The sequence below is a fragment of the Rhinolophus ferrumequinum genome, chromosome 21 (genome assembly GCF_004115265.2).
Source record: "Rhinolophus ferrumequinum isolate MPI-CBG mRhiFer1 chromosome 21, mRhiFer1_v1.p, whole genome shotgun sequence".
NCBI classification, from domain to species: domain Eukaryota; kingdom Metazoa; phylum Chordata; class Mammalia; order Chiroptera; family Rhinolophidae; genus Rhinolophus; species Rhinolophus ferrumequinum.
In genome coordinates, this window is record NC_046304.1 from 25,955,381 (window position 1) to 25,972,072 (window position 16,692).

The following is a 16,692-nucleotide window of genomic DNA, read 5'->3' on the forward strand; positions in this document are numbered from 1 at the left end:
ATGTCACCATTATACATAAAGGGCATACTATGCCATCTGTTTAACTGATTATGTTAACAGGGACGCCCTCACCCTTTTTGACTAAATTTTACTTTTTTACCTGAGCAGCCAGTAATGCATTTTTCAATTCTTCTCTAGTAACTTCTGGGCCATCAGTTTGTCCAACTAAACCTAATGTATTATTCTGGGAAGGCCTATCCTGCTCTGCCGTTTCCTTCAGATGAGAACTAAGGTAGGCTTTGGATGCAAGAAGGTATCCATTCAACATGTGTAGAGTAATATCCATCAGCGGGGGGCATCTAAATACAGAAAGAAGAAAAATACAGAAGAATATAAATTTATAAATTAGCCAGAACGTGATCAGTTTAAATAATTAGAAAAACCTGAAAAACCTGAAAAAATATAAGTAGTAGTATATTGTAGGCATCATTTTGTACTTTTTTAAAACACACTGTCCTCAACATGTTTTCCATATTAGTATGCATAGCTGTACCTCATTTGTTTTAACTGGTGGGTAACATTACATATGTAGATTACCAGGCCCATTCTCCAGAAACTCTGATACAGAATGTGTAGAGTGAGTGAAGCTTGAAATTTTAAAAAAAAAAAATAAGTACTCCAGGTGATTCTTATCCTCAATATTGGGAAACACTGACATAGTTTATTTAACTACTGACATATTTTTTCCACTATAAATATTTACATGTTTACTATAGAAAATTTGGACATTTCAGAAAAATCATTGACATAGTGACAGACATTTAAGCTGTTTCCAATGTGTCACAGTTGTAAACAATTTCTTTGATTCTCAAAATATAACTCTATAATAAAAATGAATCTCAAAAGACACATACCTGTGTACCCTCTGATCACATCTTAGGACAATGAGAGGATCTATCATCAGGTCATTCTGAGTATACTTTTGTTGTCGAACAAACTTGATTGACGGTTGAAGTGCATTAACTGTCATTACCCACAGCCTGATGAGAAAACAATCACATTTTCAAAAAGAGCTATATTATAATTGAAACTTGTAGCCATCTAGTCCTTTCTAATTTAGAAAGATATATTAAAGAAAAAATAATAGAAAACTGGTTTAAATGAACTTGAAAAAACTAAAAACTACAGAAATCTAACCTATTATTATGTCTCTAAAACAAATAAAGATAAAACAGTAAACAAAATAATTTCAAGTTTTCACCATTATAATGGAATAATCATGGCATATAAAATAAAAATTTGAATTAAAACCTCAGTAATACCATACTTGCTGTATGATTCTGTGTAAGTCAGTGAGCCTCTCTGAACTGTTTCCTCATCTATAAAATAGGAATATAACACCTATAAATGAAATACCAAACACTTTGAAACTGTATCTGGCCCCACAAATTAAGTCATTATTCTATACTTATCATCATAAAATTTCAATGTGAGATGCCACTTTAAGATGAGACATCAATAGACTATAAAAGTGGTTACTTACTAACCTGATTGCACATCAGAATTACTGAGGGATATACCAACATGGAGGGTACCTAACCACTTAGTGAAGCCAGGAGTCCACCAGCCCCACTTCACATATAGAGCTTGCCCACTCTTAAAAAGGAATGGACAGCCAAGAATCATCAGACATTTAAAGAAAGCTCCTACTTTGAAAAAAATTAAAATATAGAAAGAGAAGGAAAGGGACTCCAAAGAAACAGAGAATGTAAGGATGAGAAGAAAAAAATTTTAAACTTATAATTAATATCCTTAAAGGATATAATATTTCACATTTGAACACAAGAACAGGAGACATTTAAAAATATTCAGATAAGTCCTCTTAGAAATTAAGAATATAACAGAAATTTTATTTAAATTGAAAGGAAATATCAGAAAATAACATTGAGGAAATGTCCAAAAAGTATATTGAAATTATAAATTAAAAAATAGAGGAAAAAACTCAGAATTAAGTCTCAGAATAAAATCCAAATTACAGAAAATTCCAGAAAACAGAGGTAAAGAAATTATTGAAGAAAAAATATACAAGGAAATGTCTTAGAAATGAAGGCATTAGAGCCCAGACAAAAAAAGGCCACCCAAGTACTCAGCACTATGAATTAAAAAAGACCCACACCAAAATATGTCATCATGAAATTCCAGAAAACAGTGAAAGAAAAAAACCTAAAACCTTTGAGAGAGAATAAACAATGGCCATATACAAAGGACTGGGAAGTGGTATAACATCAGATTATCCAACAGCAATAAGGGAAGCTCTAATTCATTCAATAGAATGAAGCCTTCAAATTTCTGAAAGGAAAACTGAGCTAGAATTCTATACCTACGCTAAATAGCAATCATATGTAAAAGGAATAAAAACCTTTTCACACATGCAAGTCTCAAAAATAAATAAATAAATAAGTCTCCCAAACACTTTTCTCAGGAAGCAACTTGAGTGTGGGTTCTACTCACTAAAATGAAAGAGAAAAACATGGAATCCAATAGAGAGAAATAAAAGCAATTCCAAGATACCTACTGTGCAAAGCTCTGAAAGGAATGTTTTCCAGGAAAACAAATGTTACTAATGTGTTATATAACTAACTGTAAAGTAAATTTTCCCTTAATAATGGAGTTTGGGGATGAATTAGTTATTGATACAAAAAAACAAAACAAAACAAAACAAAACAAAAAAAACCCCAGCAAATGGAAAAGAGGCAAGCATTAGCTCAGGGTTCGTGTTTTGGATGTGGAGGAGGGCAGACGTATAAGAAAGAAATTGTAATCAAAGGATATCACATAGGTCAACTATAAATAACACTTATGCAGTTATAATAATATGCACACTGCATATTGCTTTAACCAAAAGTTTTGAGATAATGTGTTGGGAGAAATGGAGACAGGGAAAGTGTGTGTTTGGGGAAAAGGGACTTCGGAGAAAGCGGGTAAGAGTGCTAAATCTTCATCTTTCATAGTAGGAAGATAATTTCTAAATTGGAAAGTCAGGAAATCATGGTAATTATAAGGATATTATTGTGATGTATGGGGAGATATAAATGCCAGAATAAAAAGATAAAACAGCTGAGAATAGTTATCTCTGGGGAGTAACAGTCTAAAATGGGAAGGTGTAGGCAGACTGTATATATTTAAGTTATGTGCATTTATTAATTTGATATAAGTTAATATACTTATAATATTAAATTTACTTATAGTTTAAAATTATTTTTAAATTTAAAAAGTATAAATATTCCCAGACCTACTGAATCAAAATCACAGGTTAAGTCCAGCCCAGTATTCCGTTTTTTAGAGCTGACCATGTGTTTCTGTACAATCTATAGACCAGGAGAGGCCCGTTTGACTAAAGACAAAATAATTAATCCAAAGTTCTCTAAACTTTGCTGCACACTGAAATCACCTAGAGAATCCTCAAAGAAATACCAGGGCCTTACTTGTATCCACAGACATTCTGATTTAACTGGCAAGGGTTTCACTTGGGGATCAGGAGTTTTAAAAGCTCTCCAGGTAATTTTAATGTTCAGCAAAATTTGGAGCCACTGCAATGACGATCACAATGGTGACCTAAATCACAATTAGGCAAAATGACTATACACGAGGGCTCGCTTTTAAAGAACTTTCTCAAGTTGCAAATACTTCAAGGTTCCTCTCTGTTTCTTAAGATAAAGTTTATTCTTTCCTTAAAGTTATAACAACTGTGTAATTAATGGTCTTCAGAAAGGATTTATATTGCCAAATATTCAACAATTTTTTTTTCAACATTTAAGTTTAGGTTACTGTATATAATCATGGCTATTTACTTATCAATTACACTGAAATTACCTTCTAGGCATCACAGTATTAAGAACCATCCATAGTTTATTGACCGTTTGAAGAATTCGCCGCGGAACCCCTGAATTCAACAGCTGGTTCATATTGGAGGTTAATACTTCTGCATATGGTATAAGTTCACTGGCAGAGAGTAGAGTCAAGTGTTCTAGAATCTGCATCACTTGTGTGTGACTTACTGGGACAGCTGAAAATGCTAAAAGGAAAATTTAGCGGTCATAATCTAAATTCTATACAGCTTACCAAATAGGATGCAATATTGCTGTATCACACTATCGGCCAAGCAAATCAAGAAAACAGTATTGCTTAAAATCAGGAAAACTTTCAATCCTAACCATAGTTTTGGCTATACTTAAAATAAGGGCCGTAAGAAAAGTTCATGTTAAGTGTACTTATTTCATAAAGAACAATAACAAAAAAATCTCATTTTAAAATCACATTAGTGACCCAAAGACAAATGTCATTTCCTTGGTGATTCAGACTGATTTGAAAAATTGGTTGAAACAAGAAAAGATACCCAAGTGTTACTTTTGGTAGTATTAATATGAAAGATTCAAACTTCTTGATACCTTCTTCTGGGTGTTCTCCTTTATAGGCTATAAACACCCAGCAGATTGCTGATAGTAAAACACATCTAGAATTGTGCTTTTCAAAGAATAGCCACAAACCACATCTGGCTACTGAGCACTTGAAATGTAGTTGGTCCAAGATGAGATGTGCTTAAGTATAAAATACGTACCAGATTGCAAAGACTTAGTATGGAAAAACAGTAAAATACCTCATTAATAGTTCTTTATATTGATTACATAATGAAATATTATATTGGATATATTGGGTTAAATAAAATATGAAAATTAATTTTGCCTGTTTTTAACTTTTTCAATGTGGTTACAGAAAGTGTAAAATTGTATGTGTAGCTCTCATCGTATTTCTATTTGACAGTGCTGAGCTAGAACATTATCCATCCACAGCAAGTACATTGCTCTGTTCCACAGCCCTTACTTCTGACCAGGTTAGGACCTTCCTAAAAGCACATGACCCGTTTAGTGATATAATGTAGGACCTGCCAGGAAACAGAAGCAGGCCAAAAAGAAATAGTTACAACTCCTTAAACTCAAAGAGAATTAATTAAAATATATTCACCAAAACATTGTTATGCCCCCCAGGAAAATTATGCATGATTTTAACATTTCAATGAGCCTAACATTTCTTTGTACTACTAAAGGGGTAAAAAGATTTTCAATTTACTATACCTTCTTGGAGTTGCTCAGGAGAGTGGTTTTTGGCATTATTAGTCAGGAGCATTCGCCTTAACAAGGCATGGGTCCCTGTTATTTCCTCTTCACAAATCCAATCATCCACAATGCATAAATGTGGGTAGTTAGTTGCAAGGAGACGTAATAAAGCAGAATGCAACCCTTGAAAACGTATAAGAAGTCGATTGGATTCTTCATTCTTAAACACAAAAATCTTTTATTTTCTCTTTCCCCTCTCCCTTTCATTTTCAATTCTTCTGCGTGCATACTACAGTTTGAGAACTTCTGTTCAGTAGCTCAGCTAGAGAATATGCTTAAATAAAGACAACCAAGAGATCTGATACACAGGAAGTTGGAAACTACTTCTTTTATCAAAAGTTTTCAAGCTTTCTTCTACACTATCCCAACATAAAAGTCTCCCTTCAGGAAAAGCTGTTTGACATAGCAGTAGTTCAAGAGTTGAGGGAGGCGGAAAGAAAAGAGGGAGAAAGACTGTCCATTTGGGGGAAATCATATATGGTTTGAAAAAGGCCTCACTTCAGAAATTCTGATAGGCTTATTATTCTAAAAGAGAATATGTCCTCCTCTCCTCCAACCCAATTGAGAATCATTGCTATAGATGGGTAAAATTAAAACTGCCCACTTTTGAGTACCTAAAGGGTGTCAGGCACTTTATGTACATTTCCTTATTTCACCCTAACATTCCTACAAGGAAATCAATATTGTCTCCATTTTACTGTAAGGAAATAGGCTGAAGACATTTATTAATATTCTGGAAGTCACACAGCTAAGTATTATGTCAGCCAACTGAAGCAGTACTGCTGATACCCTCAAGGGGGTGCATCTGTCTTCCTTCAAGAAGGGTTAAGGTCAGGGTTTCCAGAGGGAATGCAGGTTGGGGGACTGGGTGGACAAGGGGAAGAGAATTAAGAATGACAAACTGCCAGTTATAAAATAATTCAAGAGAATGGAATGTACATCACAGGGAATAGTCACGAATATAATGATATAACAACTATGGTGATAAACGGTTATTAGACTTAACTGTGGTGATCATTTTGTAAGGTATACAAATGTTGAGTCTCTATGTTGTACACCTGAAACTAATATTGTATGTCGTATGTAAACTATAATTAGAAATAATTTTTTTAAAAAAAGAAAAAATAGTCTATTAAAGGTAAAAGAAGCTCAAAACAAATGGGAAATCTTCCTTCTATTAAATCAAAGTCTTTTTTTGTAATCTTTTGCTTACAGCACAGTTTGGCTGTTCATGACTATTGTTGTGTAATATCAATGAGAAAATACATGATGATACTGTAAAAATGCCTGTTTAGATAGAGGAAGTACCACTATACTAAGTGCTTGGCACATAAATACCTAATAAATATCGCTACTATACCATTATTATCATCATCAGAGTTATGAGTAGTTATAATAGTATTAGTAGTAATAAAAGTACTTTAGATCCAATCATCCCTTTATTATACAACTTAGATCAACTCATAATACCACTGCTTAGTACCAATATGGATAGCATCTGCTTCCTTTCTCATAAAAACTTAAAATTAATGTTTCTGTTTGAAAAGACACTGTAACAAGCAAAAGTAGTATTTTAAAATTTAAATATCTAAATGTACAAGTATATGTAAAGACTATCCCAAAACGGTCACAAAAAATGACTGCTTACAATAGAGCAAATTAATTTACATTTCATAATCTTTTCAATAAAACATGTTAGTTGCCAAATGCTGCCAAATATGACATCATTTGTTTGATTATGCAAGGATATAATAAATGCAGACGTCTGGCCAAAGAAGGCTCATGTTTCTCCTTGAAACCAACCATAAAAGAAAGAAAAAGAAAACTCAAAGCTTCAAAGAAAAAAAAGAAAAAGGAAAATCGAAACTCAAACATGATAAAGAGGTAGTAAATTAAGAAAAAAAATTGAATTTCAAAAAATATTACTATATTTCTATTTGACAGTTTTACAGTAAAAATATTATAGTAATTCTATGCCATGGAATATTATGAAGCAATTAAAAACAATATGGTAGATCTACATGTACTGAGAAGAAAAGAGTTCCAAGACTCCAAGAGAAAACAGCAAATCTCAGAAGAGATAGGGCATAATACCATTTATAGTTTAAGAATTTTTACTCAGGTATGTATCTATTAGCTTCAACCATATGAAACTGCATTTTTGTAGGTCAAAAATAGTTGGATACCTGCAATTTCACATGGCTCAACCTGTAGAGAAAAAGGTCTGAAATTACACACCAAAACAAAATAGCTAGAGTTTGGGGAGGGTGGGTGGTTTTCAAGGAGTAAGTTAGTGAGGGAGGTAAAGAGGAATTTCACTCCTGAATTGTTTGAATTTTTAACATTGAACACCTATTAAATTTTATAACATTATAAACAGAAAGATACTTTTTAACAATAAATGTTAGCAGTAAAAAGCAAGTAAAAAAATACCTCCCAACTCCTGCTGCAGCCCTTGAGCCTGTCGAATAAGGAATTTGATAGGAATCTGATCCATTAAAGAAGACGAATATGATTTGGGCTTTCTTTGCATGGCAGCTGTCAGTCAAAGATAAAAAGCATAAGAAAAATAAAGTGTCAGATACAACAGAAATCTTTACCTTCAACCCAAATGGGAACATAAATGATGTCAACCACTTTTAATTCACTTAATCTGTGAATATAGTTCATAAAAGATGAAGAATCACTACCAAAATAGTGGATACACACGAAGAACAAGAACATACCTAAGGGCAAGATCTAGAAAACGCCCCAAAATTGAAACTAATGGGGAGGAAAATCATAACGAGTGATAGAAGCCATCTGCAGAAATGCCCTACACTAAAAAAAAAGAAAAAAGAAAATTTGATATCAAAGTCAAGACTCCCAAATCTAATTAGGAAGACCAAATAAAATCATGACCACATGGCTTGAACGTTTATGATACTAATAGCCTTAAATTTAATCACAGTATATATTATAGTGGTGAATGATGTTTTAAAGGAAGTTGGGCAATACAGATTTTACATCCTTCTCTCACAACTTCTACCTTCAGCCAGTTATCAGTTCGATCCTTTCTTTTAGACAAGTCATCTTAATTGCTGTTCTTTTTCTACTGTCCTAATTCAGTACCTACTCACCATTTGTTTAAATATGTATTACGGCCCAATGTCTCTGACTCTAATTTCTTTTCTCTTTAATCCATCCCTCACACTGCTGCCATAGTCCTCTTCTTAAAAGAAAGATTTGGCCAGATCATGTGTCTCTGGCTGTATGCTCAGAATCCTTCAGTGAATTCCTAAATCCAGCAGAGTACAGGTCCTCACTCATTGCTACCTTTCTCTGTTCATTTCCACCATATTCTATATGCCAGGCACTCTTATCTCCTTCTAAGGTACTTTGCTTATACATCACAGGACCACATGAGAATTTAAACAAGGATGTTTATCATTTGAAAAAGCATATCCAATATATGTATTCTTTTTCAAATACAAACCACAACAATGTAAATGTAAAGCTCAACAACTTTTTTTGGTTGAAGACAGTAAGTATAGAAATGCCAGGTGTAGAATAAAGGTTCAGAATCATTGCCTATACAGACTGTAAGCCTCTTGATTAGATATAATCCCCCTTGTAAATGAATAAATTAGCATCCTAGTTTTCCACACTAATCTTTTATGAATTGAGTAAGAATGTGTTTGAGAAGGTAGTTAAAACAATACACGTTCCAGTGATAGTGAAATCCTGGTTCTGACACTTACTATTTAGAGAATTTACTTAACTTCCCTGTGCCTTAGTGTTTGTAAAATAAAGGTGACAACAGTACCTGTCTCAGAATTGTGAGGGTTTACATGACATAGCAAGTGTAAAGTGCTTGAAGGAGTGTCTGGCTCACAGCAAGCACTCAAATGTTAACTAGTAGTATTAAGATCTAGAGTCCCCAACTTCAGCTTTAGGGGTATCAATATTTAAGTTTCTGGACCTATGAAATTGAAGACAAAATCCTGATCACATTTTAATGATCCCATCAAAGAACTAACAGTCCATGAAGCCCTGCCGAAAGCAATTATTTCTCTTTAACATTCTGTGAAAGATATTATGGATATTCCTAATCCTTTAGGAAGGAAATAAACTTGTAATTATGAAAGACCTATGAGAAGATCATTATTTCATATACACAACATGAGCAATCACATTTCCATATTTCTTCCAATATATGGCTTTCAAACCTAATTATTTAACCTCATCCTCAACAAAACTGTTGAGTACTTTGAATACGATTTACATTAGCCTTAGTTTTCATGACATTTTAATCCTTAAAAAAATCCTATGGAAAACTAATTCACTTATGAAATTAGTGTAAACTTAATACGAAAGAGAGAGAGAAAGAAAAAAAAGGTCAATTTTACCTGTTTAAACAGAGATGGAAAAAAATCATATTAAAAAAACAAATCAAATCTAGCACCATACTAAAAGAATAATATACCAAGAGCAAGAAGGATCCATTCCAGGAATATAAAGATATTAGTTATACAATGAATTATATAACTATACCAAACAAATTATCTCAATAATTGTCAAAAAATATTTACTTGATAAATTAATTTTTAATGGTATTCTAAGAAATTCAGAGTAATTGACTAATTGACTAATTAGAAATTGACTAATCCAAACTAAATGTCAATCCCTTTCCTATAACAAGTGATAACTTGTTAGGATAAGATTATACATAACCTATATAAAGTAAATTTTACTGACATAAAGGAAATAATTAGAGCAAATTAATTCATTCAAAAAACACTTATTAAGTGTTTACTAGGTATCAAGTAATATTCTAGATGCTAGATATGGTAGCAAAAAAACAGACAAAAATCAGCCTTCATGAAGCTTACATTTTAATTAAAAAGAAAAAATTATTTCATATTCCTAAATGAGAAGACTTAAATTATAAAGATTTAAATTCTCTCCAAATTAATCTATAAGCTTAACATAATTCTGACCAAAATCCTAATATAATTTCCTAATATAATTTTCTTATGTGGAATTTGACAAAATGATAATGAAGTTCATGTGAAAGAGTAAATATGTGAGAATAGACAGTCATATTGAATAAGAACAGTAATGGTGAAAGACACTGGAAATGTCTGCCATAAAAAGAAAATGCAAAAAGAGACATAGGTTTGTAATAAAACGTCAGTATACATCAAAGCAACTTTCCAAAGCAACAGGAAAATGATAGATTTACTATATGACGTTGACAAATAGCCAATTAGAAAATTGGCTCTGTATCCCATACTTTACACCAAAATTAATTAAAAGCATACTTAAATTTTAAAATGGAAAAAATATTCTAAAAGAAAATATAAGCAATTAGTTATATATGTTAGCACCTTGCTTTGAAAGATTTTCCTCCCCATAAAATTCTATAATATAAAAACACTATAAACAAATAATATTCAATATTATTTTTTAAATGACACATTTGATACAAATGTGGGTGTTTACAATGGTATGACCTACCTAGAAGGCAATATGGCATTATATTTTTTAAATCTAATAATTTTTCGAAATCTGACTTTAGTAGTTCTAGATCTCTAGCAATCTGTCCTAAGGAATGTATACTCATTCCTGTATACAGAATTAGTTCTAAGTATATTCATTCCTCCATTGTTTATAATAACAAAATGTGGAAATGTCCAACAATAAAGAATTTGTTACATAATGGTATATATTTATGAAAAAATATTACACAGCTATTAAAGATATTTAATATATAATATAGGAAAATATAGGAAAAAACTTCACTATAATAGGCAAATGTTTAAAATATATTATTAAGTAAAAAGGGTAGATTAAAAACATACAGTTGACCCTTGAACAACTCAGGGGTTAGAGGCACCAAACGACCCCCACCCACCATGCAGTCAAAAATGCAGGTACAACGTTTAACTCCCCCAAAACTAGTTGCCCCTCAGTAACTGCAGGGGATTGGTTTCAGGACACTCCATGAATACCAAAATCTGCAGATGCTCAAGTCCCCTATAAAAAATGGCATAGATCAATGCATATAGTCGACCCTCTGTATCCATGGATTCCCAACAGCAGATTGAAAACAGTACAAGTATTTATTGAAAAAAATCCACGTATAAGTGGACCCATGCAGTTCAAACCATGTTGTTCAAGGGTTAATTGTATTATAATTACAATTTTGTGAAAGCTATCACGTGCAAAAACTGTAGGGCTTTTTAGCAAAAATTCTAATGGTCATTACCTCTGGGCAGTAGAATTATCAGTGGTTTACACTTTGGTCTCTGTATTTTTCTTATTTACTAAGTTTCCTCCAGTAAACACACTTGAATTAAATGTTCTGATTTTAGAAACCAGTTCTTTTGCATTATCATACATAAACAATTAGGTAAATAATGAAATAAATTTAAAATTTTATACTGTTACTCTACACTGTAGTCATGTAACTATTAGAACTTTGTTAAAACTTGATTCTACAGCTCTGAAACTTCAAGCTGCCATGAAAGAACATCTGCCAACGCTTGCTTAAAAGTTTCCGCATTTTGAAAAAGGCTGCTGACATTAACGTCCTCTGAAAAGAAAAAAAACTAAATATCAAGTGCAAAGAAAAACTTCAAGCGCAGGAATTTAGAGCCAGTGAACATTACAGTTTCCCAAGTACCACGGATGTGTCTTGTTCTGCTGGTGACCAAGAAGGAAATTTCACACGTAACAGAGGAACAAAGCAGGAAAAAAGGCCAGACTTTGTTTTTAAATGAAGTTAAGCTTGAGAGAGACAGAGTTAAGTAAGTGATACATTAAACTACTATAGAATGAGGTAGCACTTAGAATCCCATTGGCTGCTTTAGGAACAGATAAGTTGTTCCTCATATGTTCCGTATTAATTACTATTATCTTTAATTTTCAAAAGCATCTAAAAATAAACCGTTTTACCTACTAATAAAGTCTTCAGATGTAACAAATAGGAAACAATTAAGTATTAAAAACTGGAAATATAATGGTAATGCTCATATTTTCACTGGGTATTAGTACACAGAGAGTTATTATATTATTCTTTATTTCTTACACATATTCTTTTGGATCAATACAATATTTAGCTAAGATTACACACATGTATTATAAATATTTTTTTAAAAACAAAAAATATATGTATATGTGAAAATACACATACAAATTTTTTTAATGACTGATATTCTTATACTTGGCTCAATCCCAAATTTCAGAATTCCAATTTGAGCTTTTGTAGCTACCTGACAGCTGTTAATAATGTTTATTCTGAGGGCTAAAACCACAGTACAGTTAATAAGGTACTGAAACTACAATATAACTTCACAGGCAGAAATAAATTTGAGGCAGAATAATTGCCTTTTTGGCTGTGGAAGAGAAAATTTTCTCATGTTGTGACATATTCTGCACGCACTTATTTCCCTTGGATAAGAGAAAGTAGACTAGAAAAAGCAATCCCCTAAACCAAGGGAAAAAATTCTCCAAGGAAAGTCCAATCCCTCCATTTGTCTTCTATATTCCATCTCCTCTGAGCTATCAAGAAATCAATCCAGGGATTCTCCCCTTGGCATCATCAACTTCCTTCTTTACTAGATTACTCCCAACAGCATACAGATGGTTCTCTTATCTCTTTCACCTTTAAAAAAAAAAAAAAGCCTTGTCCTGACCTCATTTTCTTCTCCAATTACCACATTCCTCTCTTCTTTACAGCATCTCAAAAGATCTGTCTCTATTCATTGTCTCCGGTATATCTCTTCTAATTTTCTTTTCAACTTCCTTCCTACCATCAGGTTTTCATCCTACCACTCTACTAAGAAAACTGTAAAGGTCAAATAAGCTCCAGCAAACTATAGATAGTCATTAGCTGAGCCACAGTCCTAACCTTACTGGTTCTATCAACATCATTTGACACAGATGATCATTTTCTCTTTGGAAAATTCTTTGCTTGGCATCCAGAACATCATATCCTCCTGATTCTCCCTCCTCTCACACTCTCTCCCTTGGTGATCTTATTTAATGTCATGATTTGAAACATCATATGTAGGCTAAAGAATCTCAAGACTTCAGTCCATGTAAATCCCCTGAATTCCAGGCCAGTATACACCCACATGAAAGTCTATCAGACATTTCAAACTTTACATGTCCAAAACTGAGCTCCTGATCCCTCACAAACCTGCTTCTCTTCCAGGCTCTTTTATTTCAGTGGATAGCCATTCTGTCCTTTAGGCTCAGGCCAAAAGCCTACACATCAAGCTTAGCTCCTGATCTTGCAAACCTTACGAATCCATCAGCAAAACCTCTCAATTCTACTTTCAAAATACACATACATTGTTATCAGTCCAATCCACCATCTTTTGCCTAGAATCTTGTAAACACCTAATAACTTTCCTCTAATCCCTCAGTTCCTTTCCCAAGACTCAATTCCAGCTGTATTGTATTCCTAACTAAAATCCTTTCCAACTGAGATTCATCAGATTGTTGCATAAAGAATAGCAGCTTCATAGGCACACTGGGTTGAACTAAGCATGTCATTGGAGACGGGAATACATAACCTTTAAAGATTATTCCAGTTGTAAAAATTCTGAATGATTTGTTAATTCAGCGTGGTATATTCAAAAGAGTTGGCTATATACTATTCTGTGTTAAAAAATATTTTTGCTAGACATTATGTTAAATAAAAACTAAGGGTATATCTTGGTCCCCTGCTACAGTATTAATGGTCTGAGTTCTCTCCCAGAACACCTCTTTGTAACTCATTCCTCTATTATCTATTTATTGAATCAAAGTATCATATTCCTTAACAGAATACATTATCTGTTGGATAAAGGTGAGAAACTATTATCTAATGCTTATTATTAGCCCATCTTGTGGGCTAATAATTAGCCCATCTCGCGACAAAGACTATAATTACAGTTATAGGATATCATATGTATAACCCTAACAATTGTAGTCAGGAAAGAAAGCAGCTGAGACATTCGCAGTATATTTAAAACAAAATTCTTCAGATAAATATAAGAAACTGACCTGCCAAACAACTGAAAAGTAACTTTAATTTATAGCTTTCAAAAGGTAAAATCATTCAGCTGTGACAAAATAACCACCATTACAAGAATATTCCCTACATTATATACTCGACACCTATAGCTTAAGGACACTTATTGTTTCAAGTGTGAAACTACATACATTCAGCAAGCCTAAAATACAGGTGACTTTTATTTTTAAAATAGAGGAAAACACACTGCTTTATACTGATATCATCTATGCTAAATCTGACCTTCTGATATTATATGAAGCAGCTAAGTTTAAAAGCCCAGTTCAGCCCATTTTTCCTTTTAATGGCAAAAGGAAACTCTTCTGTTTTTTTTTTTTCTATTGCTTTTGATTAGATTGTTATTCTTTACACTAATGGAAAGAAGACAGGGCGAGATTGAAATCAACCAAAAAAATCTCAGTTACAGTTCCTTCAGGTTTATTTCAATTTATATTTAATTCAAAAGGTCATAAAAATGGGTAAAATACAGGCAATTCAGCCATCTATTAATGTAGCCTGCTAAAAGGAGGACTGAGCCGTAAGAGGTGATTGTGAGTGCACACATACATGTATTTATGCATCAGAGTATACAATGCCTATACTGCAAAGGCTGTAGAATAATATTGGAGCTTGTTAGAATATTTGACCTGATTTCCTCATATAACAGCTAGGAATGTAACAAAACATAAGCAAATAGTATGAACCAATACTAAAAACACTCCCCCTATGCACAACTTACCTAAAGTCTTCGTGTTTGCTAGGAGAGCTTCCTCATAGGACAGTATATAGTAAAGTACCAAAAGCTGTGCTGTGATACTAAAACGCTGATTAAGGCGGATGTTGTCACCCTAGAGATAATATAAATACTTTAAAATAATGTTAAACTTCGTAAGTGCATTTTTGCTAGCAAAAGCATTCAAAATACACTATTCAGTGTTGCTGCTCCCTAGTTCAGATAAAACAGGAGAATCAGCGATTTGCAAGACAAGGTAGCAGAAAACACCCAATCAGAATAAAAAAAGAAAAAAGATCCAAAAAAAATGAGGCTAGTTTAAGAGACCTCTGGGACAACATCAAGCATCATAGGAGTACAATATTTGCATCATAGGAGTATCAAAAGAAGGAGAGAGAGAGCAACGGATTGAAAACCTATTTGAAGAAATAATAACTGAAAACTTTCCTAACCTGGCAAAGGAAAAAGTCCAGGAAGCACAGAGTCCCAAAGAAGATGAACACAAAGAGGCCACACCAAGACACATTATAATTAGAAGGCAAAGATTAAAGACAAAGAGAGAATCCTAAAAGCAGCAAGAGAAAGGCAACGATTTACCTATAAGGGAGTTCCCATAAGACTGTCAGCTGATATCTCAACAGAAACTTTGCAGGCCAGAAGGGATTAGCACAAAGTATTCAAAGTGTTGAAAAGGAAGAACCTACAACAAAGGGTAGTCTACCCAGCAAGGCTATCATTTAAAATAGAAAGATAAAAAGCTTCCCAGACAAGAAAAAACTAAAGGAGTTCATCGCCATCAAACCAGTATTACAAGGAATGTTAGGGGGACTTCAAGATAGGAAAAAAAAAAAAAGAACAATAAAATGGCAATAACTACATAGCTATTAACAATTACTTTAAGTGTAAATGGATTAAATACTCCAATCAAGAAACACAGAGGGGCTGAATGGATAAGAAAACAAAAGTCTTACATATGCTGCTTATAAGAGGCTCACTTCAGATTGAAAGACACACAGACTGAAAGTAAGGGATAGAAAAAGATATTTCATGAAATAAATAAAAAATTTAAAAATCTGGGGTAGCAATACTTATACCAGACAAAATACACTTTAAAACAAAGGCTATAACAAGAGACAAAGAAGGACCCACTAATCCCACTTCTGGATTATCTGAAGAAACCCAAAATGCTACTTCGAGGGGCAATGTGTATCCATATGTTCATTGCAGCACTGTTTACAATCCCCAAGATATGGAGGCAGCCTGGGTTTCTGTCGATGGAAGAAAGGATCAAGAGTAGGTGGGACACATATACAATGGAATATTGCTCAGCCATGGAAGGTATTGAATGGGTTTTTGCAATCTGCAGCAGCATGGATGGACATAAAGGGTATTGTGCTGAGTGGAGTATGTCAGACAGCGAAAGACAGATGCAATGTGATTTCACTTATATGTGGAATCTAAAGAACAAAATAAACACACAAATAGAAACAAACACACAGATACAGAGAACATACTAATGGTTGTCAAATGGGAGCGCGGTTAGGAAGATAGGTGAAAAGGGGGAAGGGATTAAGAAATACAAATTGGTTGTTACACAGTAGTCATGGGGATGTAGGGTATAGCATAAGGAATATAGTCAATAATATTGTAATAACTATGTATGGTGTCAGATGGGTTCTAGATTTATTGGGGTGATAGATGGGAGCGGGTCTGAGGGTGAAAAGGGTGGAGGCATTAAGTACAAATTGGTAGTTACGAAATAGTCATGGGGATGTAATAAAGTAAAGCACAGGGAATACAGT

General features: G+C 33.3%; 1 protein-coding gene across 3 annotated transcripts in view; it reads right to left on the reverse strand.

Moving 5' to 3' along the window:
• INTS2 (integrator complex subunit 2) overlaps positions 1-16,692 on the reverse strand; it is a 42,349-nt gene that overhangs the window by 5,861 nt on the left and 19,796 nt on the right. For all 3 annotated transcript variants that reach the window (XM_033091469.1, XM_033091472.1, XM_033091470.1), the window contains exons 15-20: positions 14,897-15,005; positions 7,548-7,652; positions 5,073-5,237; positions 3,814-4,015; positions 855-980; positions 101-299 (exon numbers count right to left, since the gene is read on the reverse strand). In XM_033091469.1, coding sequence (XP_032947360.1) covers positions 101-299; positions 855-980; positions 3,814-4,015; positions 5,073-5,237; positions 7,548-7,652; positions 14,897-15,005 — 906 coding nt within the window. The remainder of the gene's footprint in view (positions 1-100; positions 300-854; positions 981-3,813; positions 4,016-5,072; positions 5,238-7,547; positions 7,653-14,896; positions 15,006-16,692) is intronic.